The sequence below is a fragment of the Pseudoliparis swirei genome, chromosome 6, assembly GCF_029220125.1.
Source record: "Pseudoliparis swirei isolate HS2019 ecotype Mariana Trench chromosome 6, NWPU_hadal_v1, whole genome shotgun sequence".
In the NCBI taxonomy this organism is placed as follows: Eukaryota; Metazoa; Chordata; class Actinopteri; order Perciformes; family Liparidae; genus Pseudoliparis; species Pseudoliparis swirei.
This window is the reverse complement of record NC_079393.1, coordinates 26292530-26319679: the sequence shown is the minus strand read 5'-3', so window position 1 is coordinate 26319679 and position 27150 is coordinate 26292530. Positions and strand designations below refer to the sequence as shown.

At 41.6% G+C, this 27150-nt stretch overlaps 3 protein-coding genes and 2 long non-coding RNA genes across 5 annotated transcripts in view; 2 read left to right on the top strand and 3 right to left on the bottom strand.

Moving 5' to 3' along the window:
* LOC130195667 (septin-7-like) overlaps nucleotides 1–7252 on the bottom strand; it is a 50552-nt gene extending 43300 nt beyond the window's left edge. Inside the window, exons 1-2 of the mRNA XM_056417337.1 lie at nucleotides 5327–7252; nucleotides 3965–4061 (exon numbers count right to left, since the gene is read on the bottom strand). Coding sequence (XP_056273312.1) covers nucleotides 3965–4061; nucleotides 5327–5365 — 136 coding nt within the window. The 5' untranslated portion in view covers nucleotides 5366–7252. The remainder of the gene's footprint in view (nucleotides 1–3964; nucleotides 4062–5326) is intronic.
* Nucleotides 1115–3057, top strand: LOC130194833 (uncharacterized). Its single transcript, XR_008831958.1, has 4 exons — nucleotides 1115–1899; nucleotides 1989–2064; nucleotides 2660–2692; nucleotides 2795–3057. It is a non-coding gene; the product is annotated as an uncharacterized LOC130194833 (long non-coding RNA).
* Nucleotides 7253–15661: 8409 nt separating the features above from the next.
* Nucleotides 15662–17007, bottom strand: LOC130194819 (cytoskeleton-associated protein 5-like). Its single transcript, XM_056416008.1, has 2 exons — nucleotides 16867–17007; nucleotides 15662–16360 (listed from the first exon to the last, which is right to left on the bottom strand). The coding sequence occupies exons 1-2, from the start codon at nucleotides 17005–17007 to the stop codon at nucleotides 16079–16081; spliced, it is 423 nt and encodes a 140-aa protein (XP_056271983.1). The 3' UTR covers nucleotides 15662–16078.
* A 5-nt stretch (nucleotides 17008–17012) lies between these two features.
* On the bottom strand, nucleotides 17013–21869 carry LOC130194841 (uncharacterized). Its single transcript, XR_008831973.1, has 3 exons — nucleotides 19933–21869; nucleotides 17677–17797; nucleotides 17013–17045 (listed from the first exon to the last, which is right to left on the bottom strand). It is a non-coding gene; the product is annotated as an uncharacterized LOC130194841 (long non-coding RNA).
* A 3221-nt stretch (nucleotides 21870–25090) lies between these two features.
* Nucleotides 25091–26006, top strand: LOC130194820 (ras-related GTP-binding protein D-like). Its single transcript, XM_056416009.1, has 2 exons — nucleotides 25091–25471; nucleotides 25725–26006. Exons 1-2 carry the CDS (start codon nucleotides 25357–25359, stop codon nucleotides 25970–25972), a joined length of 363 nt encoding a protein of 120 aa, XP_056271984.1. The 5' UTR covers nucleotides 25091–25356; the 3' UTR covers nucleotides 25973–26006.
* The last annotated feature ends 1144 nt before the right edge of the window (nucleotides 26007–27150 follow it).

Here is a 27150-nt window from a genome sequence, read left to right as displayed (position 1 = left end):
ATGTTTGTTATTGTTTTATGTTTATTATTAGGGTCCGAGCGACAGACGAAGTCTGACCGAGAGGAACCTATTGAAATTGTTAGGGGTATTATTATTCTTCTTCTGGATTTTTATTTTAGAACATTGGGGGCATATTGGGGGTATGTATCATATCCCAAAACTCACCAAATTTGGCAAGCTTGTCAGGCTTGGTGAAAATAGACGGATGACACCGACTTCGAAATTCGGCTTTCAAAAATTGCTCTCTAGCGCCACCTGGAAGTTTGACCGGCGACGCCCCTCACCCAGTTTGTTCAAATGACTAGCTTTTATTTTTCCCATGTCCACTTGGACCTGCTCTACAAAAAAGCCTCTCAGGACCCTAAGCTCCGCCTACTTAAATTTCCCGCCATATTTTCTTTGGTGAAAAACACATCAGTGGCGTTTGCTCCGACATACGGGGTCCAATTCAAACCAAACCTATTGGAGATAATGATCATGGAAGCTATATCATCTAAGATCTATCATCCTTTTCCAAATATATTATTGTGGTAAGGATCTATGGCCCAACGAACATTTTAGGGGCGTGTCCTGTTTTGTAATGCTCATAACATCTACACTATTGGGAGAAAAAAATAACAGACTGTCAGGATATGTGCAGAATGGAGCCTGAAACATTCACAGCAAATTTCGTGCAATTTGAACTGTAGGGGGCGCTACAATAATTCACCAAAGTTGGCCGTTTTGGGCGTTTTTTGGCGTTTTTCGCTTCATTTGGCCAGTTTCCACTTTTTCCCCTTCGATTATTTCTCCCACAACACGCCAACAGAATCGGCTAAAAATCAGTTTTATAGAATCTCAAGACTTGAATAATGAAGACTGTGAAAAAAAACGGACTTTTCGTCGGTAGGAAATTTTCGCTTTTTTACTGCCAATAATTTTTTACTTTCTGTGATTTCTTTATGTTAAAACTATTACTTAAACTCATCCAATACTAACGCATAAAATCATGTGTGATGCCAGTCAAGGCCTGAACACATTCACATGAAGAAACAAGCACATTTCTTCCAGGAACACCTATTGATCACCTATTGAGAAGTAAAATAACCATAATCTTTTCACTTTCACGATAGGCTTGCTTCTCTTAGTCGGTCAATCAGATCGGCTTCAAATTTGTAACACACAATCCAAACATTGTCATGATGTCAGCCCACAACATCAAACAACGAAGGGGCTTTGGAGGGACTAAACATGCTCCCTGTGAAAATACCCTTGGCAAACATATTAAGAATCAAAGATGTAGTTATTACCAGGTGTTCATTATATTGATGAATATATAACCCTTTAAAACTGTCCACAAATAGCTTTAACTCAATAGGACATATTTGTTATTTATTGGGAACCCTCTCTCTGACTTAATAACTTGATACACGAAGCTTATAGGGTTTTATTGAAAGTATGGAGGCTCTTGAGTAATTAAATTGAATCAAAACACCTTTAATTTACTCCGGTACTTTAAATTATGTAACCATAAGATTTTATTGGAGATTAATAGGGCCCCCTCTCCCCTGAGGAAGGCCATTAGACTTGGCATTTACGTCACAAACCGGAAACGGAAGGAATTACTCCCGCGAGATAAACCCCGCGGAAAAAGCCCCCACCTTTTTACTCGCTCTCTTCTCCGGTCTTTAAGCCTGAACGGCAGACAGGGAGGACGCGGACTCGCCCCAAGTCCTTTTAACGGGTAAGAAACCTGAACACTCAAACTGTAATAATTAATTATATATATGCACGGAATTATTGATAGTCAAAATAACTTTTTGATTGACTTCCTCCGCCGCGCGCCCGACACTCCGCTGCCTGGCGGACCAGCGCGCCGTACTAAAGGGGACTCGGGACTCTTCCGGGTCTTTCCAACGGGTAAAAAAACTGTGTAATTACGCACACACCATGACTGTGGGATTTAACAGCTCTTTTATCAACCCTCTGACCCAACCACGGCATGTTAGGATTATTGTGCACCCCGGAACTGGGTACGTGACAGGAGCCATGTTGCGTCAAAAGGTCCGGATCGACTACGAACAGGTGAACAGCTGTAGACCCTTGTAAACCTTTAATTAAATTATTCCTCCGTTGAACACGTCTAATATCTGTCTAGTGAGATGGTTTAACCCTTTTCCCACGGTTGATTATACGAGGGGAGTTTAATTTAAGTGAATTAAGTCTGTATGCATTGTTTATGCTCCTCGACTGTGGCGCCGCCGCGATAGAGTTCCCCGTGTGTGGGGGTACCTGTGACGCGGTTGTAATATGATCTAACAATTTACACTCTTCCACCAGGGAGATTTATTCTTGTTCCTCCTGTCGGTATTTAATTCTTTGAACTTCACTATTGTTTACGAGATCTGTATACTTTCATCAGCAATGTTAGAACCAGAGTGTGATGAAGTTTTTAATTACATAGTATAATCATATTCTGACTTTTAAAAAATTACACTGCAGTCTTGTTATTGGTGACCTCAGCTAGGCCCAGAATTATTTTCATGAGATATCACCATGCGGATTTCGAATGAATTCAATTTAAAGTTAGCGAAAAATAAATATTATTAATATTATGACAATATTTGAATTTTATTTAAAGCAAATCCGTTACTTTCTTGTTTATTCTGTTTCTTTATAGGACGTGGCACTAAGGAGGATTGTCCAGCCGCAGGTTTGTTATGTTATTGTGCTTTGAAGTTTATGAATCATACCAGTATTTGCTTTTGAAGAGACCAATTGACACCATTATTGTTTCTGCAATTTTGTTTTCCAGATGACGCTGAAGAACCGTTACAAGCCGCTAACACCAGTCTGCTTCAGCAGCTTGGTTGAAATGGAGATTGGATGATGCACTGTGCCCAACTAATCATACACGTGATGCCTTGAGAGGTCGGGGTCAGATTGTGAGTACTCCGTTTTCCTGATCCGATGTGAGGTCAAAGGTCAGGGATGTCTATGTGTCCAGATTGTAATGCACTCCGAGACAAATTTGTAAATTGTGAAAATGGGCTATACAAATAAACTGAATTGAATTGAGACGTCAGTGCACAACTCAAGACGACAAGCATTTATGCATTTTACATCAAATTTACATGACATGGTCTATACTTCACGTCGGGACACACGACGCATGAATATGTTCACGTAGTTAAAGCGCCACCTAGTGGCTGAACTGGACTTTGTCGAATCCGCCCAAATTTGTCGCTTTCGTTAAGTCGCGCCCGAGTCGAGTCCGACCGCACGCCTGGTCCTCGGCGGGTCCTCGGCCGCTCCCCGACCAGCGGGTGAGCGAGGACCCGTTCGACGCTGCTTGCAGCTTTAATTTTTATGTTTGTTATTGTTTTATGTTTATTATTCTTTATCAAGGGACTACAGATGCTAATGAGCTGAAGCTACAATCTGGTCCAGAGCATCAAAAGGTGACATTTATATTCTAACTGTACGTGGTCCCTTTTAAATAAAGATTATTTTCCTATAACAAAAAACATGATTTTATCTAAAGAAATACTCTATACTAATATATACGCCTCAGCTTTCATAAAAACGTGTTCCCAGTTGCATATGGCTGATCTGTGGGCGTGTCCTCTGGTGTGTGTCCACATCGACGGACGAACTATTGGCTTGGAGCAACATTGTGCAACCAGATCCATTCAGACTGGAGCCAAACTCCTGCAGCCCACGCCCCAAATCAAACCACACGGTGCGTCATTGACACACAACTCCCCCTGGCCGAACTGTGGGAGGGAAGCTTCCCACCGCGCTGCAGGGCCGCTCTTCAAACCGCCCGCTCGTCCTCCGCATGCCGAGCGCTCTTTGCCTCCTCTCGACCCCGTGTGCGCCGATGACCCACATTCACACAACAATGAAAACGCCCTCCGGTAGCTGTGCTTGCATGCGGGGAAGCGCACAAACGCACACCCGAGGCAGATGTTCCTCAACTTACCGACAACCATCAACTTGAACTCGAACCCTCTTTTGACCAACTTCCGATACACCTGGTTGGGGAGGTTGGCGAAGCCCACATAGCCTTCCAGGTTCCTCTGCGGAGGGGACACACACACACACACACATGAATCATAAAGAACACACTAACACGCTCTCAAAGACATTTGCATCTTTACACAGAAGGAACGGCTCTCATCGAGTAAAGACAGAAGGAACCACGGCGGTGAGCACAGGAAGGAGGCCTGGTGTTTATGTTGCATTTAAATACTGACATTAGGACCATTCATGCATGACAAGCTTAAATATGCAAATAGACATTATCTTATTAAATATGTGCTAATTTGCATATATGTCCGGATGAAACTAGGTTCAGAATTCTCGTGTCATGTTGTTGACGTAGGAGTCAAAGCTTTTACATCAAGGGGATGTTACATATCTCTTCAGAAAATACGGTCAACAGCCATTTAAAAAAACTATTTCTTGATTGTAATTCTCATAACATGTTGTATGAATCAGGTTATGAATGATATCTGAACAAACCCCTCTTCATAATATCGAGAGCAATGAAAGAGTAAAGTTTGGTGATGTAAGAGCTGCTGAAGTGGAGATTTCTCTCGAAAGATGTTTAGTAAATGTACGGACATTTTGATTTACATGTTTCTTCTGAAATGTTTTGTTTGTAAATGCAAACATATCATTATCTAATGGAACTTTTGATGAATTTAGGAGAAATCTACAGCCACAAAGAGACAAAGTAAGATCAGATAATAATAACAGTGACCTAAATGTGTATTTTTAATGAAACCTTCTTGCCTGTTGCATCTGATCATTTGAATTGAGCATCTGCCACATCGGAATATTATTTTACCGTTTTTCAACAGGGGAACATTTGGTGCATGTCAGCATTGAGGTCCATCAAGCAAACCAGACCGTGTGAGAGTGTGCTCACCCGTGTGCGCGCATCACGGCAGAGCTTCGATGCCGGCGCGCGCATCGCTCTGTCGCGCGAGCCGAGAATTGTTTGGGGGGGGGGGAGATCTCACCCGGTTATAATGGTAGGGGAAACACTGGAGTTGATAAGCGTGTCTTCTTGTCTGATCAATACGCAACTGTGAGGTGCGCGAATGGACCGAGCGGCCAGCTGCTGATCACTCACTCAACAGCCCGACCTGCATGAATAGACGGTGCACCGAAGATCCATTTTGACCCAGGAAAAACCCTGTATATATATATATATATATATATATATATTTTAGACACATTCATAGTGGCATCTCTTTGTCATCCGGGTCCAAACATGGTACATTTGCATTTTTTTTTAAATAAACGATTGTTGTTGGTCCAGGACCATCAGACTTACGGCGATGCCCGGAACCGCCGTCTCTGGTTGCTCGATCATCGTGCTCGATCAGCCCGCTGTTCACGACACGAAGCACAGTCTCTCGTCGGAAGAATGCGGGTCAGTTACTTATGGCGGAGGATGGATAGTACTACACAGTGAAGTAAAAAGGTTCCGACAAATGCGTCACCAGGGAAACCGAGTGGCGGGTTAGGGTCCCAACCGGGGATTTCAGAATAAGACTAAATGTATCGCAACAATTGTAGATAATAACTGTTTTAAATGTCAAGGATCAAAGTGTAGCCAGCTGTTCCGCGAGCACTGAGCAGATAACTTGTTTTCAATTATTTATTCATTTTGATAAAATCCAAGAGCATCGTAGTAGGTGGTTTTGCTCATATATCTTTAAGCCAAATTGAGTTTAACAACTAAACCCATGGTCGTTCTAGCTGTAATGCAACAGTAATATTTGTTTTCTAAAAATGTTCTCGCAGCTACACAGTGTTATACATCATGATATAAACTCCAGTATCATACTTGATTAAAAAAAGCACTCAAAGAAATTAGCTTGTTGACGCGCTAAATGTGTGTGGGAGACCGTCAGCCTGTCAACAACCACTTAACCCTTGTGTTGCCTTCGTGTCAATTTGACCCGAATCAATATTACACCCTCTTGCCGCCTTCGGATTAATTTGACCCCATTCAATGTTTAATGTCGGTGTTCTTTCGGTAGTCAACAAACAAACATAAAGTGCCTCACACTTAAACTAGGAAAACAATATTAATTCTAATAATTTTCTGGAGGTTTTAATTGCTGGCGTCAAATTGAACCCAAAGGGTAAAATATGTTAGTAAATATAAAGGTAACAGGAGGGTGAAACATTGAATCGGGTCAAAATGACCCAAAGGCGGGGGAGGGTTAAATATTTAATCGGGTCAAAATGACCCGAAGGCAACAGGAGGGTTAAGTTAATGTGAAAAAATATAATATATCGCCACTCATTATCACGGAGAGAAGCCCCGCCCCCTTTACGGGACACCGGCCCAACGTGTGTGTGCGGCAGCGAGCAAACATTTCACAGTCGTTTCGGCAAGGCGGCTTCTCATTGGCATTGAAACGTGAATCTTGGGGCACAAAAATATGCGCTCATTGGCCAATGACATTGTTTCTTATTTCACGTGACTGGACTATTCGGTAGATCAGAGACCGGTATCGTTCCCTCAGCCAGAGAGCTCCACGGAGCTACGGGAGCAGGCTGCTAACGGAGCTGTTAGCTGGAGGCTCAGTGAGTAATGCGCTGTTTAGTTTCCCCTGTCTGTTGTTCCAAAGTCCTGGGACTGAAACTCTCTGGACTACAGCGGGGTGAGGGATCTAAAGAGCTTCAGACAAGTGTAAAGCACGAATCTTGCTGCAGTTATCTAGCTAAGAGCATGGAGCTAACTAGCTAACAGCATGAAGCTAACCCTGTTTGCAGAGCAGCAGAAGGAGACCGAACTGGCATCGAAAACACAACGAAGAAGTTCTGAAAAACAGACACATTCCCTCCAGAATAATGGAAACAGGCTGGTTACAGACATGATTGACTTTAACCAGAGTTATGGAGAAGTTTGACCACTTTAAAGAAAGGAGGCTACTTGTCTTTACAGTAGTGGCTCTACTCTGGCAAACACCCAATGTAACATGCGATCTCTTTCTGACTCTATTCTGCTCTGAACCTCTTTCATGTGAGGGTGAAACTCTTTTATTTTGCAAACCTCTGAAACCCAACCCAATGTTCCTTAAAGCTGCTCTGAACCTCTCATGCCCAAAGTTACAGTGTGTTGATAGTTGTTATTGGACAGTGTTGAGCACGCTGTGTTCTTGAAATAAAGCTTTGTTTTTTACAATATTCTACTCAAAACCTCTTTTCTTCTCATTGTTGAGTGCTATTTAAACTGCGCCCCCCCCCCCCCCCAAATTCACCAGCCGCCACTGATATATAGCCCTGAGATGGACTGGCGGCCTGTCCAGGGTGTCCCCTGCCTTCGCCCTATGTCAGCTGGGATCGGCTCCAGCGCCCCCGCGACCCTAATGAGGATAAGCAGGATTGATAATGGATGGATGGATATATATATATATATATATTTAAATTAGGGGTAAGTGAAGGAATGTGCTTTTATGGTAATAAAGAAGATACCGATCAATAATGTAAACCTGATATGAGCGCCATTGTCATTAAGTAATTCATACATGGGTGATTTAAATATATATTTCTATATATTTTGTTTGCTTGCTGGCAGAAATTAATTTAAATGTAATGTATCCATCCCTCATATGTTGTTGTTCTTCTTAAGTTTCCTATTTGGTAGTAAACACAGTTTCTGATACAATAGGATGTGATTCATCTTTAGTGGGAGTTCTGCTAAACGCTGACATTCCTTAGTGCTCTCAGGAAAGAGTCATCCCTTCTTCATCCCTTCTTCATCCCTTCTTCTCCCTTCTTCTCTTCCATCGTTACACAGGCTCCTCATAAGTCGACTCGTTTGCCTTAAAAAGCCCCAATTTGTCCGCCGGTGGAAGCGAAGCCATTATGCTAATTAGGAGGTCTCTCCCAAGCTCAGCCACACACTGCCTCTAATGAGGGGGGGCAAAGGCTGCGAACGCACAGAGGAGGGTGATTGTGTGGGAATGAACAGAGTGGGAGGAGGCCGCTACATTACAGGCCCATTAGAGGCGGGTCAGGATGATCACTGGCTCTCTCTCTCCCCTCTCATACGTGTGGAGTTCATCGACACGAAGAAGAAGAAGAAGAAGAAGAAGAAGAAGAAGAAGAAGAAGAAGACCAACGCCGCCGATGTTGTTGTAGAGCGTGACCAACTGGACTAATTTGTTGATTGGGGGTGGGGGCGACTGGTGCTGATGTCAGCAGTCAGCCCGTCGCCTAAAATAGACCTTCAAATTGGCGGAGCTGATTCCCGACCTGTCAGGGGGGGGGGGATTCCCACGCTTAAGAGGTTGACAGCGGCTGAGACCACATCAGCATCATCATCATCATCATCATCATCAGCTGCATCAGCATCAGCATCATCATCAGTAGCAGCATCAGCATCATCATCATCATCAGCATCATCATCATCAGCATCAGCATCATCATCATCATCATCAGCATCATCATCATCATCATCAGCAGCAGCAGCATCATCATCAGCATCATCATCAGCATCATCATCATCAGCATCAGCAGCATCAGCATCATCATCATCATCATCATCATCATACATCATATTTCACAGACAACTGGAGGTCTGACACATCTGTACTGCGTAGTTATTATGAACAGATGTGGATCAGAGCTCCATGTCCTCAACCTGGAGTGAAACCGGGACGTTGAAGCTTCATAATCTGATGTTTTATAGGATTATTGTAAATCTGTGTCGTTTTTCTGTTTCACTGATTAGGATCTCATTCTCAGATCTTAATCTAAAAGATATCCCGATGACCAACCTGTGAAATATGAAGCTCTGATGAAGGGATGAAGGCCTCCGTCAAAGAAAGGCAACGGGAACGACTTGGTCTGGAGACTCTGGACTGAGGAGGAGGCGGGAAAAGAACATGTTGACTGCGCTGACATTTCATAACATGAACAGACGTCAGAAATATATCACAATGATAAATATAAGGAACATTTAAATATCCAATATTTTAAGAACTTGGCCGAGGGAGAAATAATTGATTGAAAAAAGGAGCATTTTCTATGCACTATACTATATATATTATACTAGTTCTACTACTTCACTACTAATAATCATAAATAATAATCGTAATATAAATTAATTATAATAATAATACATATTTGGATATATATATATATGCATATCTAAAAAATACGTATAATTTTTATGATTATATCAAATATATCTCCATATATATATATATATATATTAGTGCTGTGAAAAATAACACGTTAACTCAGTTAATTCAATTACAGGTTTAACTAGTTTTTTTTTTTTAACGCATTTAAAGCATTCGCAGAATGAGCTTCCAATCCGTCTGTTGTTGGTCGTCGGGACGAAAAAAAAGTCACTTGCAAAATGAGCTTCCAAGACACCACTTCAATCTGAACTCTGTCCGCTCTCATGCAGACGGTCTGTTCATCGGTAATGATCCTTCCGCAGGTTCACCTCCGGAAACCTTGTGACGACTTTTACTTCCTGTAGATCAGGGTCTCAACACGTCGATCGCGACCTGCCAGTCGATCGCGGCGTAGCGTTGGTAGATCGCATGACATTAAAGAGATTGGCCCGCCCCCTGACATGTTCTCTATAGCACGTCTTTGTTCTTTTATTAAACTAAACGTCTGTTGTTGATCGTATCTCCACAGCAGCATGTCATTTCTGTCTCTTCGCGTTGCGTTAACACTTATCGATCTCCGTCTCGCGCGCCACAGAGCTCCGTGCGCGCGCATCGGGACCGAGCAAAAAAAAAGTAACTTGTCAATCTGTCCCTGTGTCCGGGCCGGTGAGGTTTCAGCTTTGCAGCGGTGTCCCCGCCGTCCCTTTCATCACGGCCCAGTTCATGAAGAAAACCCACACAGTCAGTTTGCCTCAGCAGCTGCTAGAGGAAGACTAGAGGCCTTTAGATTGTATCATGGTGGAGTTAATGGTTGACAAACAAGAGAAAAATGTTCTGTTTAACCCTCCTGTTACCTTTACATTTACTAACATATTTTACCCTCGGGGTCAATTTGACCCCAGCAATTAAAACCTCCAGAAAATTATTAGAATTAATATTGCTTCCCAAGTTTAAGTGTGAGGTACTTTATGTTTGTTTGTTGACTAACTAAATAGCCCTTTAAATAAATAAAAAAGTTGATATTTCTTATATGTTTGACACAGTGAAAAACAGCCTGGGGTCAAATTGACCCCAAAGAACACCGACATTAAACATTGAATGGGGTCAAATTGACCGAAAGGTAACAGGAGGGTTAAACATTCTGTTTAGGATGAAGATGTATTTATGTTCCATATGGAAGAAAACTGCTAAATAACTGCTGAGTTGCAGCACCATTGTATAGAAGAATGTATAAATGTATATATCCGTCTTTTGTCATAAATCTCTATGTTCTCACAAAATATACCGAGAATATCGGTAATATGTGATTAATCATGATTAATCCACAAAAACCTGTGATTAACCCGATTAAAAATGTTAATCGTTTCACAGCCCTAATATATATATGTATAAATATTTACATATATATTCATACATATACAGGACTGTCTCAGAAAATTAGAATATTGTGATGAAGTTCTTTATTTTCTGTAATGCAATTAAAAAAACAAAAATGTCATGCATTCTGGATTCATTACAAATCAACTGAAATATTGCAAGCCTTTTATTCTTTTAATATTGCTGATCATGGCTTACAGCTTAAGAAAACTCAAATATCCTATCTCTAAATATTAGAATATCATGAAAAAGTATACTAGTAGGGTATTAAACAAATCACTTGAATTGTCTAATTAACTCGAAACACCTGCAAGGGTTTCCTGAGCCTTGACAAACACTCAGCTGTTATAACTCTTTTTTTTTACTTGGTCTGAGGAAATATTAAAATTTTATGAGATAGGATTTTAGAGTTTTCTTAAGCTGTAAGCCATAATCAGCAATATTAAAAGAATAAAAGGCTTGCAATATTTCAGTTGATTTGTAATGAATCCAGAATGCATGACATTTTTGTTTTTTTAATTGCATTACAGAAAATAAAGAACTTTATCACAATATTCTAATTTTCTGAGACAGTCCTGTATGTTGACTTGTGGATTTCCATGACTTTAAACCACATGTCCATGACCAAAAAGTGAGAAAATGTCAGATTTTAAACTAACTAGGAGAATTCCAAAGCATACAGTATGAAACCTTAAATGACAAAAATGAATCAGAGACAATAGTTTGATTAAAAGAATAAACATCTAAAATCTATTTGCGCTATAAATATGAAATATTAGCTTATAAAGTGCGCGTATTCTTTTGAAAGTCTTTCTTTTAAAAGCATATGAATTATTTAAAACTGTGTAAATGAACATATTTACATATAACACATTTCCATGACTACATTTTTTTCACAGACTTTTCCAGGCCTGGAAATAACAATTTATTTAATTCCATGATTTTTTCCAGGTTTTCCATGATCCTTCCGAACCCTGTGATATATAGTGATCGCAGCGTATCAATAATTCCATAATACGGTGGAATACATTGCGGGTGCTACCTTGGCCCCCGTGAGCTTGCAGAGTGTGTGCAGCAGAGTCTTGAGGGTCCGGTGGGGCGTCTCTTCAGCTGCTTCAGTTTCTCTTTGGGGAAAATCTTCATGAAGTTGTGGACGTCCAGCAAGATCCGGTCCAGGTTGATGCTGTCGATCGTCTCCGGGAGGAAGCGGATCATCCTCCACAGCACTGAACACACACACACAGAGAGAGAGAGAGACAGACAGACAGACAGACAGACAGACAGTCAGCTAACGGACAGCAGGATGTCAGGATCGTGGAGACGGCCTTACCTTCATGATCAGCTCAGAGGACATTGGGGGCCGTCGTGAGCAAACTGTCCTGCAGCAACACCAGCAGAGAGAGAGAGAGAGAGAGAGAGAGGAAGAGAAAAAGGCTCTTTATTCCACCACCATGCGATGGGTTATTCTCATCAGCTGAACTTACAGGCGGTCAACAGGGAGAAACCCGTGTTGAGTGATCGTGAACGTGACTGTCACGATTGACAGTTTTGTTTTGATTTGAGCGACATTACACATATATATATATATATCTTAGGGCTGTCAATCGATTAAAAAGTAACTAATTAATTAATTTTGAAATTCATTATATTAATATTTCTCCACCGATCTTTATGTATGACTAATTTCCGAACATTATATAGTCAAAATCGCTGAATTTCCTATTTCCTGTTCAAACACAGGATGAAACGAGTTGAGGCGAGTCGAGCCTCACCTCTGATTGCATCCATCACAAGCTGGGTTGAGACATGCAATTGTCCTGCGGGTTGCCGTATCTCTGCATGTCGCCAATATAATGTTTGCAGATATGTTTATTTGCCCTGATTTTCCACAGTCTGGCTAAGGTCTTTAACCATTACAGTTTAATGTTTGTATTACAGTTTAATGTTTGTAAGTGACATATTTAGTTTTGCTGATGGGAAATAAAGCCGCAGTGAACAGGCGCAGGGTGAGGTGGTAGTACTCTGCCGCCCTGCAGGGGGCGCTGGTGAGCCAACGGGTACTTGTTGCTGCTTCTTCTACGCCAGGGATTCCCAAAGTGTGGTGCCTCTAGGGGGTGCGCGAGAGGAAAAATGTAATGGTGGTCTAATGGTGTAATAATTAATATTAAACATTCTCAGGGCTCTCAAGTGTCATTTCGGTCTTAACTCACGCCACACATCGTATTTCTTACGCTGAAAAAAACTCTCGGCTATTTAATGTTTGAATACGTCGATCGTGGTCGCCGCAGAGCTCCGACGCCGGTGTTACACGCCTACTGGTTTTCAAACCTACTGGTTTCCCTCCGCGTGCGTGCGTTGTGTTCTCTTCACATCTGCAGCGGGGCTCTGTCTCGCTCACCAGATTCGTCATACATTCACAAACATATTGCTGGAGATTTTCAAGCCTCCGTTCATATCGATTTCGGCGATTACGATTGTATAAGTGAGCAGTGCATTACAGCCATGGATGAAGAAATACATTTAAAAAAAAGATTTTTTTAAAAAGATCGCCCGACCTGGTTTCGATCTCTGTCACGCAAAATGAGACTGCACTCAAAGACATGCAGTCTGTGCGCTGCGCCACCAGATATTAGTTTCAGCTCAAGTAATTTATATATTCAACCATTACGTCACATCTTTTGTTTCATGGGAACAGTTTGGCGGAGGGGATCTAAAACAACTGGTTACCTTGTTCGGATATTTACACTTTGAAACATGTTTAGCGATGCTTGTTCGCAACGCAACAGCCACACAATACCGACAACAACTAATTGACTTTCGTGACGAGTATATAATGACGATGGTACTGTGAACAGAGATTAGAAACATTGCGAACACTGAACAACAGGAAGAATGGAATACTAGTAATGTTCCATCTACAAAACAATGTAGAACATATTGCTGGAGCTCTTGAAGCCACATGTCACATCTATTTACGATTGTACAAGTAAGCACTACACATCACACATGAAGAAACACATATTTTTATAAAAAGATCGCATCATGATACAAAAATAATATTGATAAACTGTATTGACATAATACAAGAGTTTAGAAAATGCTGCACAGCTGTCACATCTTGCAATCACAATTCCAATCAAGCAAGGACATAATTAGCAACATCTGTATAAAAGGAAACTGTGTCAGACAAACAAACGGAAGGGAAAAAAGACAAGAAGCTTCGATGGATCCACTTATGGTGCAATAATTGCTTCAGTTCAAGCTAACAAATGCATTCCCTTCACATTTCCAAAAAAAAGATGTCTGAATATTATTTATAAAAGCATCACAAAACATGTTTGGAAGTATTTGAATATCCGCCCAAGGTAACCAATTGTTTCAGGTCGCCTCGACCAAACTGTTCCCATGACGCATACGAGTTGTGACGTAATGGATGAATATCAAAATTACTTGGCTTGCAGTTAATATCTAGTGGCGTAGTGCATAGACTGCTCGGCTTTAGAGTTGCCAAATTTTGCTTGAAGGAGATCGAAACCAGGTCGTTGCGATCTTTTTATAAAAATATGTGTTTCTTCATGTGTGATGTGTAGTGCTCACTTGTACAATCGTAAATTGCATTCTGTTGCGTTTTTTTTAAAAGTGTGGGGGATTGGGGGTGCGTGAACCCGGTCGGGATGTAGAAGGGGGTGCGTGGTCTAAAAAGTTTGGGAACCCCTGTTCTACGCTGAGGCGCCAGGCGAGTGAAGTCCGTTTGTTTTTGTATTTTGCGACGCCAGACTGCCAACATGGAAGAGGATTATATATATCTGAGCTTAAAAATTTCTCAAAACTGGACTTTCAGTCAAAAGGGGACGTGATTAACACAGGTAGACCAACGCCGGAGCTAAAAGGTTTGCTTCAAACTTGTTCTTACCTTTACGTATCTGTAATATGTACCGTGTGTGTATTGTGTGGAGAATGCTGATGAGACGAGACATGAATCAACCAGTAGCCAATTGAATAAGCCCCCTTTGGGTTTATATTAGGGCTGGGCACATTAACGTTAATCTTGCGTTAACGCATCAATTAATTAACGCCGACAATTATTTTATCGCGCGTTAACGCAGGTTTTATTATTTATTTTATTATTGTAAAAGTGTGTTGCTCACAGGCTTTTATTTTGTAAAAGTCTGCTACTGATTGCTGCGGAACCGGAAAAGAAAGTCATTCGCGGTTTAAAAAAACATGGAGAATCTCAACAAATGACGGCAGGTATGAGACGCCCTCAAGACACACGTCACACGGAGAATACACGAGTTGTATGGAAAGGAGAGGACTGCAAAGCGACAGCTTCGCAACGTGCTGTTGCTCTCATGGGGACGACTGGACATCGGGGGACCAGATGTCCTCTTTCCCCGGACATGTCCTGCTTTTGAGACCTAAACAATGCGTCCGGCAGGGATTCCAAAAACGTCGGGATTTTGCTTCGTCGGATATTTGTGTTTCTCTGGGTTTTCATAAACTAGTATTTACCCCTTACAAGTTTTGGAAGTGGTATCTCCCAGAATAGAGAACAGTCATTGGTCGACCGATCTCAGGGTTGCCAGATACACGATAATTATCCTCCAAATACAACCATTTTGAGCCTTTGGTACGATACTTCACAATTTCCAATCTGGCAACACTGAGCTCCTTGCCGCCTCCACTAGTTCATTGTTGTTTGTGCTATAAACTCCTATCAGCGCCGCCGCTCCCATAGCGCACTACGCGCTGTGCGGAGGGCACCAAGTCCTGAGGGGCTCCACAAAATAGGCAACTAAAAAATCCTCATAGTTATAATAATTATAATGGCGATATTATTTCAGTCTTGAAATATTAGGCACCTTTTAGGCATGTATATCACAAAACAGGCAGAACAAGAGAGATGTTTAATCTCAGCACCCCCCCCCCCCCCCCAGACGAAGTGTCCTCTTTTTCACTTTAGTTCATATGGCAGTACATTTAAAGTAAGTGTCAAGTTCTAGGAATTGACAAACTGCACTGAAAGTGTTTTCTGGTGTCTCACTCTAACAGGGACAACAAATGTTATGGCACTTTCATTCATATGGCAGAACATTTAAAATAGAAGTGCGCAATACACTACTTTTGAATTAACTATTGGATTTTGCGTATACAAATGCGATTAATCGTGATTAATCAGGGAAATCATGTGATTAAAAATTGTAATCGTTGCCCAGCCCTAGTTTATATATTTGTAAATCTGACACTAAAGGAGTCAGTGCCTCACCAACCATGAACCTCATGTCACTGGATGAGAGGACAGGAGATATCTTTTGGGCAAATTCTCTCTTCCCTTAACGAGCCAGGCAAAAGGGGAGGACACACACACAGACATACACACACACACACAGACATACACACTCACACACACAGACACAGACATATACACACAGAGACACACACACACAAAGACAGACACTCACACACTGGGACACATAGACATACAGGGACACACACACACAGAGACAACCGCACACACGGGGGGACACCCACACAGAAACAGACACACACACACACACACAGGGTCAGACACAGACAAGGACACGCACTGACAGACAGATACAGGGACAGACGGACAGACGCACACACACACCAATGTTACCGTCTCTGCATACTGACCTGATCATGTTGGTCTGGTCAGACTTCTCCAGAACTCTGGTCACCAGCATGTTGACTGATCTGATGACCTGCCGTCCGTCTTCTATGTCCTCCATCCGGTCATCCAGCATCAGTATTATCACACCGTGCATCAGGTCCTTCAACACACCCATAGAGGCCTCTCGGGCCAGGGACTCCATGGAGAACAACTAACGGGAAGAGAACGCCACCTCATCATCATTACACACTAGAGAACTCGTAGTACCATATTACCCCACTAGAGAACTTGTAAAACCATATTACCCCACTAGAGAACTCGTAGTACCATATTACCCCACTAGAGAACTTGTAATACCATATTACCCCACTAGAGAACTCGTAGTACCATATTGCCCCACTGGAGAACTTGTAATACCATATTACCCCACTAGAGAGCTTGTAGTACCATATTGCCCCACTAGAGAACTTGTAGTACCATATTGCCCCACTAGAGAACTTGTAATACCATATTACCCCACTAGAGAACTCGTAGTACCATATTACCCCACTAGAGAACTTGTAGTACCATATTACCCCACTAGAGAACTCGTAGTACCCTGACCCGATGTGAGGTCCTGGGATAGAGGATGTCTTATGTGTACAGACTGTAAAGCCCTCTGTGAATCATCATCATCGTCATTACCGGCGTGTGGCGGCGTTGGTGTGCGTGACTCACAGAGAGCATGTTCCCGATGATGCAGCTGTACAGCTTGATGATGTCCCTCTTGTCCAGCCGCTCATCGGCCATGTGCGTGCTGTAGATGAGCCGCAGCTGCATGAAGGTGGCGATCAGGAACTGATCGATGTGTCCCGACATGACTTGGCTTTGTCCTCCTGCCGCAACACCTCGCCGATCTGCGGGACAAAGCGCAACGTCGATCCTCGTATTTCTATTATAACAGTCGGTAAAGAAGCTCTAAAACCCGTGGACGTTCCCTGACCGGCACCAAACCAACAGACATAACAGCGAATGAAAATCAATCAACCAGACGGTAGAAACCTCAGATCAGTTTGACCTGAATTCCTCCAGCGTGTACACGTCTCCACCAGGGAAACGAGACCGACAACCACATCAGGTTTGCCTCGTCCTGCTGCCGACATGCACTCAGCGGATATGTGTGTGTGTGACTTGATTTATGTTGAAATTTCAGTTTAAAACCCTTCAAACTGAACTATTTGATTTGGTGTTTTTTCCCACAAGAATTGAGCTCCGTGCGAACCTGGTGACAAGTCCATAGACTTTGGTTAAAATGATTCAAATAGAGCCACAGGTTACACTTGGCCAACATCTACACCATACGGATACATCTCTTATCGCCCTTCAACGATTGGCTTCCAGCAAGACGATTTGAGTTGATTTGTGTTTTATAATGCATCATTTGGGTGAGGCCGAGGACCTAGGCCTCACCCAAATGATGCTTTATAAAACACAAATCCAAGCTCAAAATCATCCATTCAAAAGGTGCAATCTTAAATTGTTCCTTACCTGTGCCAGTGCCTGTATGCTGTTGTTAATGTCACCGCTCGCCACCTGAGAGATGACAAAGTTGATGGTGGAGGAGGTGCTGTTGTGGAGGTCATCAAAATGTGGAGAGACTGAACGCATCCTTTGAACACAAAATATTCAATATAAAAAATCACAAAAAGGATTATTTTCACAGTACTTATTATATATACAGGACTGTCTCAGAAAATTAGAATATTGTGATAAAGTTCTTTATTTTCTGTAATGCAATTAAAAAAACAAAAATGTCATGCATTCTGGATTCATTACAAATCAACTGAAATATTGCAAGCCTTTATTTTTAAATATTGCTGATTATGGCTTACAGCTTAAGAAAACTCTAAAATCCTATCTCATAAAATTTTAATATTTCCTCAGACCAAGTAAAAAAAAAGATTTATAACAGCTGAGTATTTGTCAAGGCTCAGGAAACCCTTGCAGGTGTTTCGAGTTAATTAGACAATTCAAGTGATTTGTTTAATACCCTACTAGTATACTTTTTCATGATATTCTAATATTTAGAGATAGGATATTTGAGTTTTCTTAAGCTGTAAGCCATAATCAGCAATAAATCAGAATAAAAGGCTTGCAATATTTCAGTTGATTTGTAATGAATCCAGAATGCATGACATTTTTGTTTTTTTAATTGCATTACAGAAAATAAAGAACTTCATCACAATATTCTAATTTTCTGAGACAGTCCTGTATATATAAATATATACACACATATATATATATATACACACACACAAATATATATATATATATACACACACACACACATATTAATATACATATTAATATCTAAATATATATTAATATTAGGGCTGGGCAATGATTACAATTTTTAATCGCGATTAATCGCATGATTTCCCTGATTAATCGCATTTGTATACGCAAAATCCAATAATTAATTCAAAAGTAGTGTATAGCGCACTTCTATTTGAAATGTTTTGCCATATGAATGAAAGTGCCATAACATTTGTTGTCCCTGTTAGAGAGACACCAGAAAACACTTTCAGTGCAGTTTGTCAATTCCTAGAACTTGACACTATTTTAAATGTACTGCCATATGAACTAAAGTGCCATAAAAGATTAAACATCTCTCTTGTTCTGCCTGTTTTGTGATATACATGCCTAAAAGGTGCCTAATGTTTCAATGGGAGCGGCGGCGCTGGTCGTAGTTTATCGCATGCCGCACAAACAACAATGAACTAGTGGAGGCGGCAAGGTGCTCCGTGTTGCCAGATTAGAGATGGTGAAGTATCGTACCAAAGGCTCAAAATGGTTGTATTTGGTGGATAATTATTGTGTATCTGGCAACCCTGAGATCGGTCGACCAATGACTGTTCTCTATTCTGTCAGCTCACGCAAGAAGGTGGAACCTAAGGGAGATACCATTTCCAAAACTTGTAAGGGGTAAATACTAGTTTGTGAGAGAGAAACACAGAGAAACACAAATATCCGACGAAGCAAAATCCCGACGTTTTTGGAATCCCTGCCGGACGCATTGTTTAGGTCTCAAAAGCAGGACATGTCCGGGGAAAAGAGGACGTCTGGTCCCCCGATGTCCAGTCGTCCCCATGAGAGCAACAGCACGTTGCGAAGCTGTCGCTTTGCAGTCCTCTCCTTTCCATACAACTCGTGTATTCTCCGTGTGATGTGTGTCTTGAGGGCGTCTCATACCTGCCGTCATTTGTTGAGATTCTCCATGTTTGTTAAACCGCGAATGACTTTCTTTTCCGGTTCCGCAGCAATCAGTAGCAGACTTTTACAAAATAAAAGCCTGTGAGCAACACACTTTTACAATAATAAAATAAATAATAAAACCTGCGTTAACGCGCGATAAAATAATTGTCGGCGTTAATTAATTGATGCGTTAACGCAAGATTAACGCGTTAACGTGCCCACCCCTAATTAATATATATCTAAATATACATATATATTAATATATATATATTAATATGCATGAATATTAATAAATATATATATTAATATACATATATATATTAATATATTCATTAATATATATATATATTAATATGCATGAATATTAATAAATATATATATATATTAATATACACATTAATTAATATATATATTATATATTAATATACATGAATATTAATATACATATATATATTAATATTAATATATATATATATATTAATTTATATATTTAAAATCGGACCTGCATATACTTTGTGTTAATCTGTTTGTGTGTCAGTGTGCGTTTACTTGGGTTCAGGGATCATGATGGGCTCCAGCAGCTAATCCAGCTTGTGTTGGATGAGGTCCGGCAGCTCGCACGCTCTCCCCTGGTCCTTCTCGATCATGTCCAGGTCCAACTGGAACTCCTTGGGGATGGAGGGGTAGGAGGGCTCACTGTGCTGGGCGTTCTGACGGGCTTGGCTGTATAGAGAGGATAGATGTGGAGAGAGAGGGGGAGAGGGAGGGGGGTAGTATATTTAGGCCATTGCATTATTGATCAGCCCCTTTTAGCTTTATGACTGACACAAGCTTTTAGGTTTTAGTTTGAGATTACATGACAGTATATGAATGTATCCGAGGGCCAATGAGAGTGTGTTCAGTGCAAGGAGATGAATACAAATATGGATAAAATGTTTGAGGTCTTCTCACGCACTTTAATTGAGAATTAATTCCATATTTTTTCCTTTTTGGCTTCAAAAACCATCAATATCTAATCAACAGTCAGACAATGGTCACACATTTAGAGAAGACTTTGTGGGTTCGACCTCCGGTTGATCTTTGCTCCGAGGATCCGTTTAAAAAAATACTTTATTACAGAGTTTAAATGTTTTGTCCGACCTTTTCCCAATTTTCGTTGGACTGTCAAGTCACTAGTTTAATGATTGTTGGCCATATTAATGGATAACATGTGTGCTACTTCTCCTCCAACTGTCATTTATTGCTTAAATGTTACCACGATAATACTACAAATAGCCATCACATCCCGTGTTAAAATAATGCAGAAAAATTAGCTCATGCATTTGTTACTTCGAGACAATCACAAATGTGCCTCAGAGGGCTTTACGATCTGTACACATACGACTCCTGTGAAGAGTGAAGCTGAAGAGGAAGCTCAGTCCTCTCAGCTTCATCAAAGACAAACTGAACAGATGGAAATAGAAGCTCATGGAGATGATTGTGGTGGACCAGAACCAGCCAGGAACACAGATCCAGATAGACCTCCAGATACTGATGAGGAGACTGGAGACTCTTCTGAACCAGATACTGATGACTCTGTTGATTGGAAGAAGACCAGAGAACCTCAATCAGGTTTAAACTCTCTGAATAATGATGAAGTTTCTGTCAGTGATTCAAAATGTAGTTCTAGTGAGAAACCATTAGGAAATTTTAAGAAACGCATCTTAACTCACACAGGAGAGAAACCTTTCAGCTGCTCAGTCTGTAAAACATCTTTTACAGAGAGAGGAACTTTAAAGACTCACATGTTAACTCACACAGGGGAGAAACCTTTCAGCTGCTCAGTCTGTAAAAGATCTTTTGCACAGAGCATTTATTTAAAGAGACACATGTTAACTCACACAAGAGAGAAACCTTTCAGCTGCTCAGTCTGTAAAAGATCTTTTGCACGGAGCGGTCATTTAAAGACTCACATGTTAACTCACACAGGAGAGAAACCTTTCAGCTGCTCAGTCTGTAAAACATGTTTTGCACACAGTGGAACTTTAAAGACTCACATGTTAACTCACACAGGGGAGAAACCTTTCAGCTGCTCAGTCTGTAAAACATGTTTTAGACACAGAGGAACTCTAAAGAGTCACACGTTAACTCACACAAGAGAGAACTCATTTTAGTTGTGGTTTTGGTAAAGTTGACATTTATTCGACTCCCTCACTTGTCAACAAGACCGTGAGAAACTGGACCTCCCTCGTTTGGGGCAGTGACTCACTTCCAACTGGGAGGACTCTATCCACTAACCACTATGAAGCCATCTCCACTGAGAGAATATTATCTAGGCAGAGTAGTCACCATGTTTGTTTTGTTTAGCTTTATTTGCTCTGTTATTTGTCATCATGTATTTTATGAACCCCCGAGTGTTCCTGTTGTGCTTGTAGCTGCTGTCATAGCGATCCAGTCTGCTGAGCTTCGTTGAGTTGAGATCCTCCACCAAGAATATGTCAGCAGACTGTATTTCATCAGTTATCTCTATGAAGACATCATGTCACATGTTCTCCTCTATGAAGACATCATGTCAACATGTTCTCCTCTATGAAGACATCATGTCAACATGTTCTCCTCTATGAAGACATCATGTCAACATGTTCTCCTCTATAAAGACATCATGTCAACATGTTCTCTATAAAGACGTCATGTCAACATGTTCTCCTCTATGAAGACATCATGTCAACATGTTCTCCTCTATAAAGACATCATGTCAACATGTTCTCCTCTATGAAGTCATCATGTCAATATGTTCTCCTCTATGAAGACATCATGACAACATGTTCTCCTCTATGAAGACATGTCAACATGTTCTCCTCTATAAAGACATCATGTCAACATGTTCTCCTCTATGAAGACATGTCAACATGTTCTCCTCTATAAAGACATCATGTCAACATGTTCTCCTCTATGAAGACATGTCAACATGTTCTCTATAAAGACATCATGTCAACATGTCAACATGTTCTCCTCTATGAAGACATCATGTCAACATGTTCTCCTCTATGAAGACATCATGACAACATGTTCTCCTCTATGAAGACATGTCAACATGTTCTCCTCTATAAAGACATCATGTCAACATGTTCTCCTCTATGAAGACATGTCAACATGTTCTCTATAAAGACATCATGTCAACATGTCAACATGTTCTCTATAAAGACATCATGTCAACATGTCAACATGTTCTCCTCTATGAAGACATCATGTCAACATGTTCTCCTCTATAAAGACATCATGTCAACATGTTCTCCTCTATAAAGACATCATGTCAACATGTTCTCCTCTATGAAGACATCATGTCAACATGTTCTTCTCTATAAAGACATCATGTCAACATGTTCTCCTCTATAAAGACATCATGTCAACATGTTCTCCTCTATGAAGACATCATGTCAACATGTTTTCCTCTATAAAGACATCATGTCAACATGTTCTCCTCTATAAAGACATCATGTCAACATGTTCTCCTCTATGAAGACATCATGTCAACATGTTCTCCTATATAAAGACATCATGTCAACATGTTCTCCTCTATGAAGACATCATGTCAACATGTTCTCTATAAAGACATCATGTCAACATGTTCTCCTCTATGAAGACATCATGTCAACATGTTCTCCTCTATGAAGACATCATGTCAACATGTTCTCCTCTATGAAGACATCATGTCAACATATTCTCCTCTATAAAGACATCATGTCAACATGTTCTCCTCTATGAAGACATCATGTCAACATGTTCTCCTCTATGAAGACATCATGTCAACATGTTCTCCTCTATGAAGACATCATGTCAACATGTTCTCCTCTATGAAGACATCATGTCAACATGTTCTCTATAAAGACATCATGTCAACATGTTCTCCTCTATAAAGACATCATGTCAACATGTTCTCTATGAAGACATCATGTCAACATGTTCTCCTCTATGAAGACATCATGTCAACATGTTCTCCTCTATGAAGACATCATGTCAACATGTTCTCCTCTATGAAGACATCATGTCAACATGTTCTCTATAAAGACATCATGTCAACATGTTCTCCTCTATAAAGACATCATGTCAACATGTTCTCCATAAAGACATCATGTCAACATGTTCTCCTCTATAAAGACATCATGTCAACATGTTCTCTATGAAGACATCATGTCAACATGTTCTCCTCTATGAAGACATCATGTCAACATGTTCTCCTCTACACATGAAGACATCAGCATCGCCAGTTCAACCCATCCAGTAGAATCTAGTCTTTGGCTTTTATTTTCTACACATGTGAGACGTTCAAAGTCCAGCTGGCCCTGAACGCAGCACAGCCCAGTAATGAGAGCCGTTGGCTCCTGCTGAGCTTCACTGTTGATTTTGAGACATTATTAATGACTTTTTAAGCCCCGTTCTGGAGTCAGTTCTAAGATCTTTGAACATTCAACAGATACTTGATACTCTTTTTGATTGTTCTCATTAAATCACACAATATGTCCCTCATCTTAGCCAAGAGCTACACATTATAATACATATGTGTCTCATCCTCACTTCATCAGAACATGTTGCTATGCACATTAGTTACAGATCATCTTTAGTCAGTTTTACACGTCATCTATAATCTTTACCTACATGTTGCAGGTTACTTTAATATTAATAGTAAAACCCTCAGAATGAAGTTTGAGCAGGAGACAGAATAATATGAACTTCCAAAGATTACAAAAGATGGAACACGTGACGTCAGAGACGATCTGGAGACTTTTCAGTTATTATAAACACAACACACGCGTTACCTTGATGCTCCATGGAGCGGCTCCCTGCTGTGACCACCGTCAGGAATGTGTGTGTGCTGAGGAGGAGGAGGATGTTGAAGTTGGGACTGCAGCTCATTGACTGGAGAGTTGAATTTCAATTAAAGAGACAGTGTGCGAGATTTATCGGCATCTCGTGGTGATGAGGCTGCAGATAACAGCACCAGCAAGACCCCCCCCCCCCCTTAGGCTAATAAACAGTAAACTTCAGGCCGACTGCTTCTGTCTCAGCTTGTTTGTAAAATAAATGAAATGCAATACTTCACACACATGTGCACTGTGTTCACTGTTTTATTTCCTCTCAATGTTTTAACCTCGGTAGCATATTTTTAAGAAACAACATATTGACATGACTTTTCTCTATTTCGCTGTTTTTCATGTTGTCCTTTCAGAAATTAAATGTACAGAAGAAGCCTGTTTATTCCTGGAGTGTTGAAAAATTGGTTTTATGCCATATTATTATTATTGTGAATATCAATATGGGTAGATAAACATTTCGTGATCCTCTTGTATTTATTTTAATATGAATCTATGACACACACACTACCGGTCAAAAGTTTTAGAACACACCTATTTTCCCAGTTTTTATTAGAATGTTAGCAGTTCAAGTGAAGAACATGAAATGGTTCAAAGGTCAGCGGCAAACTGCCAAAGGTGAAACCAAAAAACTGAAAAATAATGTACATTTCAGAGTTGTGCAAAAAGGCCTTATTCAGGCAACAAGTGATTAAGGGTCAACAACTTTCTGAACTATATTTGATTTATATTGAAGAACGAATGCCACGCGGGTGTGTTCGGCTGATACATCAAACATTTAGATGACATTTAGTTAAGCAAAACCATTCTTGAGTATTATGTTTATCTCCAATTGATTATGTGGATTCTATGCTTTCATTTCAGAGTACATTGAGAAATTAAACTGTACATTTCAATAAAATAATGGAGAAATAGAGATGTTGTCACACTTGTGACGGTCGTGTGCAGACACGTCTCTCTCCGTGTCGCCGCGCCAGACACTTGACAGACACACAAATAGAACCCTCCGCTGCGGGGGAAAGGTCACCGGCATGGCTCCCACGGATCAGGTGGCGACGCGGGGAAAGTGGGCCACCGCGAGGCGGCTCGAGTCCTGAGCCGACCACGAGCAGCCGCGGCCGGCATGGCGAGCGAGAGGGACGCGGGGGAGCAGGACTGCGCGGCGGAGGGATACTACGACGACGACGAGGACGACCTGGAGGCGTTTTCAGACGCCGAGCCGGGCTGTGAGGACGGAGGTGAGGGGGGGGGGGGGCCTTCCCTCGGGCTCTGCGTAGTTTGTGAGGTCAAAGTTCACGTGACACCTGACACTCAGTTCAGTGAGTTAGTCTCAGAGCTGTAGGAGTATTTGGTACTATTTAATCCCATTGTCATGAATATTGTTCTCCCAGAATCACACATCATGACATTGTGTTGAGCCCCATCCTCTGATGAGTCGGTTGTGTAGAAGCACTTCGTCCTGCAGCATCTCTGGTTCTTCTGTTCCTGTAGTGTTGGGCTTCAGCGACCCTCTGAACGGAGAGGTCAAACCTCGCATCCTGCTGATGGGCCTGAGGAGGAGAAGTCCTCCATCCAGAAGGTGGTTTTCCATAAGATGTCGCCCAACGAGACCCTGTTCCTGGAGAGCACCAACAAGATCTGCAGAGAGGACGTGTCCAGCAGCTCCTTCGTCAGCTTCCAGATCTGGGACTTCCCCGGCCAGATCGACTTCTTCGACCCCACCTTGGACTACGAGATGATCTTCAGGGGCACCGGAGCGCTGATCTTCGTCATCGACTCAGGTCAGCCCACACACCCAGAGGAACACAATCAGGCCAGACAAGCAGAATAGGAGAAGGACAGTCGGGTTAGCCGCTGCCACGGTAACGGAACACACACCATGGCCACTCCTGACGACCCCGCTACGTCGGCTTGAAGGTCCTCCACCTCTCAGATCAGTCCCTATCACGCTGCTCTCTCAATGTTCCAATCAAGACAGTTGTCTTGACAATATGCCACAACAACCAAGAACAGGCACACTGAGCCCTTCAAATTGAGGAGAAGAATTGAAAAGTGTCGCAATAAGCAGCGATAACCAATAAGCAATAATCCATAGCGATACGGCATCATTACAGTCTTAGACCCAGCCCTACGGAGGAGGACGCTTCCCCTCCACAGGAACCCCGTGACCCTGGAGCTCGGAGGCCGTGGTCTCTACTCAACTGCACACACGTGTAGAAACCAGCGAGATATATAGATATATATATATATATATACTGTATATATATATATATATCATGCAATAAATCTGTGATACGAGAACCCAAGGAACGCCGCCTGACACTGTGCGTGTCTCTCTGTCTCTCTCTCTCTCTCTGTCCCTCTGTCTATGTCTCTCTCTGTCCCTCTGTCTCTCTCTCTGGCTCTCTCTCTCTCTCTGTCTCTCTGTCTCTCTCTCTCTCTGTCCCTCTGTCTATGTCTCTCTCTCTGGCTCTCTCTCTCTATGTCTCTCTCTGTCTCTCTATCTCTCTGTCTCTCTCTCTCTCTGTCTCTCTGTCTATGTCTCTATCTCTGCCTCTCTCTCTGTGTCTCTCTGTCTCTCTCTCTCTGTCCCTCTGTCTCTCTGTCTCTCTCTCTCTGTCCCTCTGTCTATGTCTCTCTCTCTGGCTCTCTCTCTCTCTGTCTATGTCTCTCTCTGTCTTCTATGTCATGAAGCCACTTTCCTGCTGCAGCTCTTGCACTGGTTTAGCTCAGTGGTTACTTCCTCAAATCTATCAGATTACGATGTTCTCTCCCTCCCTGGGATCAAACCTCGGGCGCTGTCCAGTGTTTTCTGTCTTTGACTCTTTATGATGCAATGACGGGGTCAAAAGATAAAGTGGAAACACATTCGGGAGACTGTGCTTATGATACTATGGACACCAATTTATACATTTGT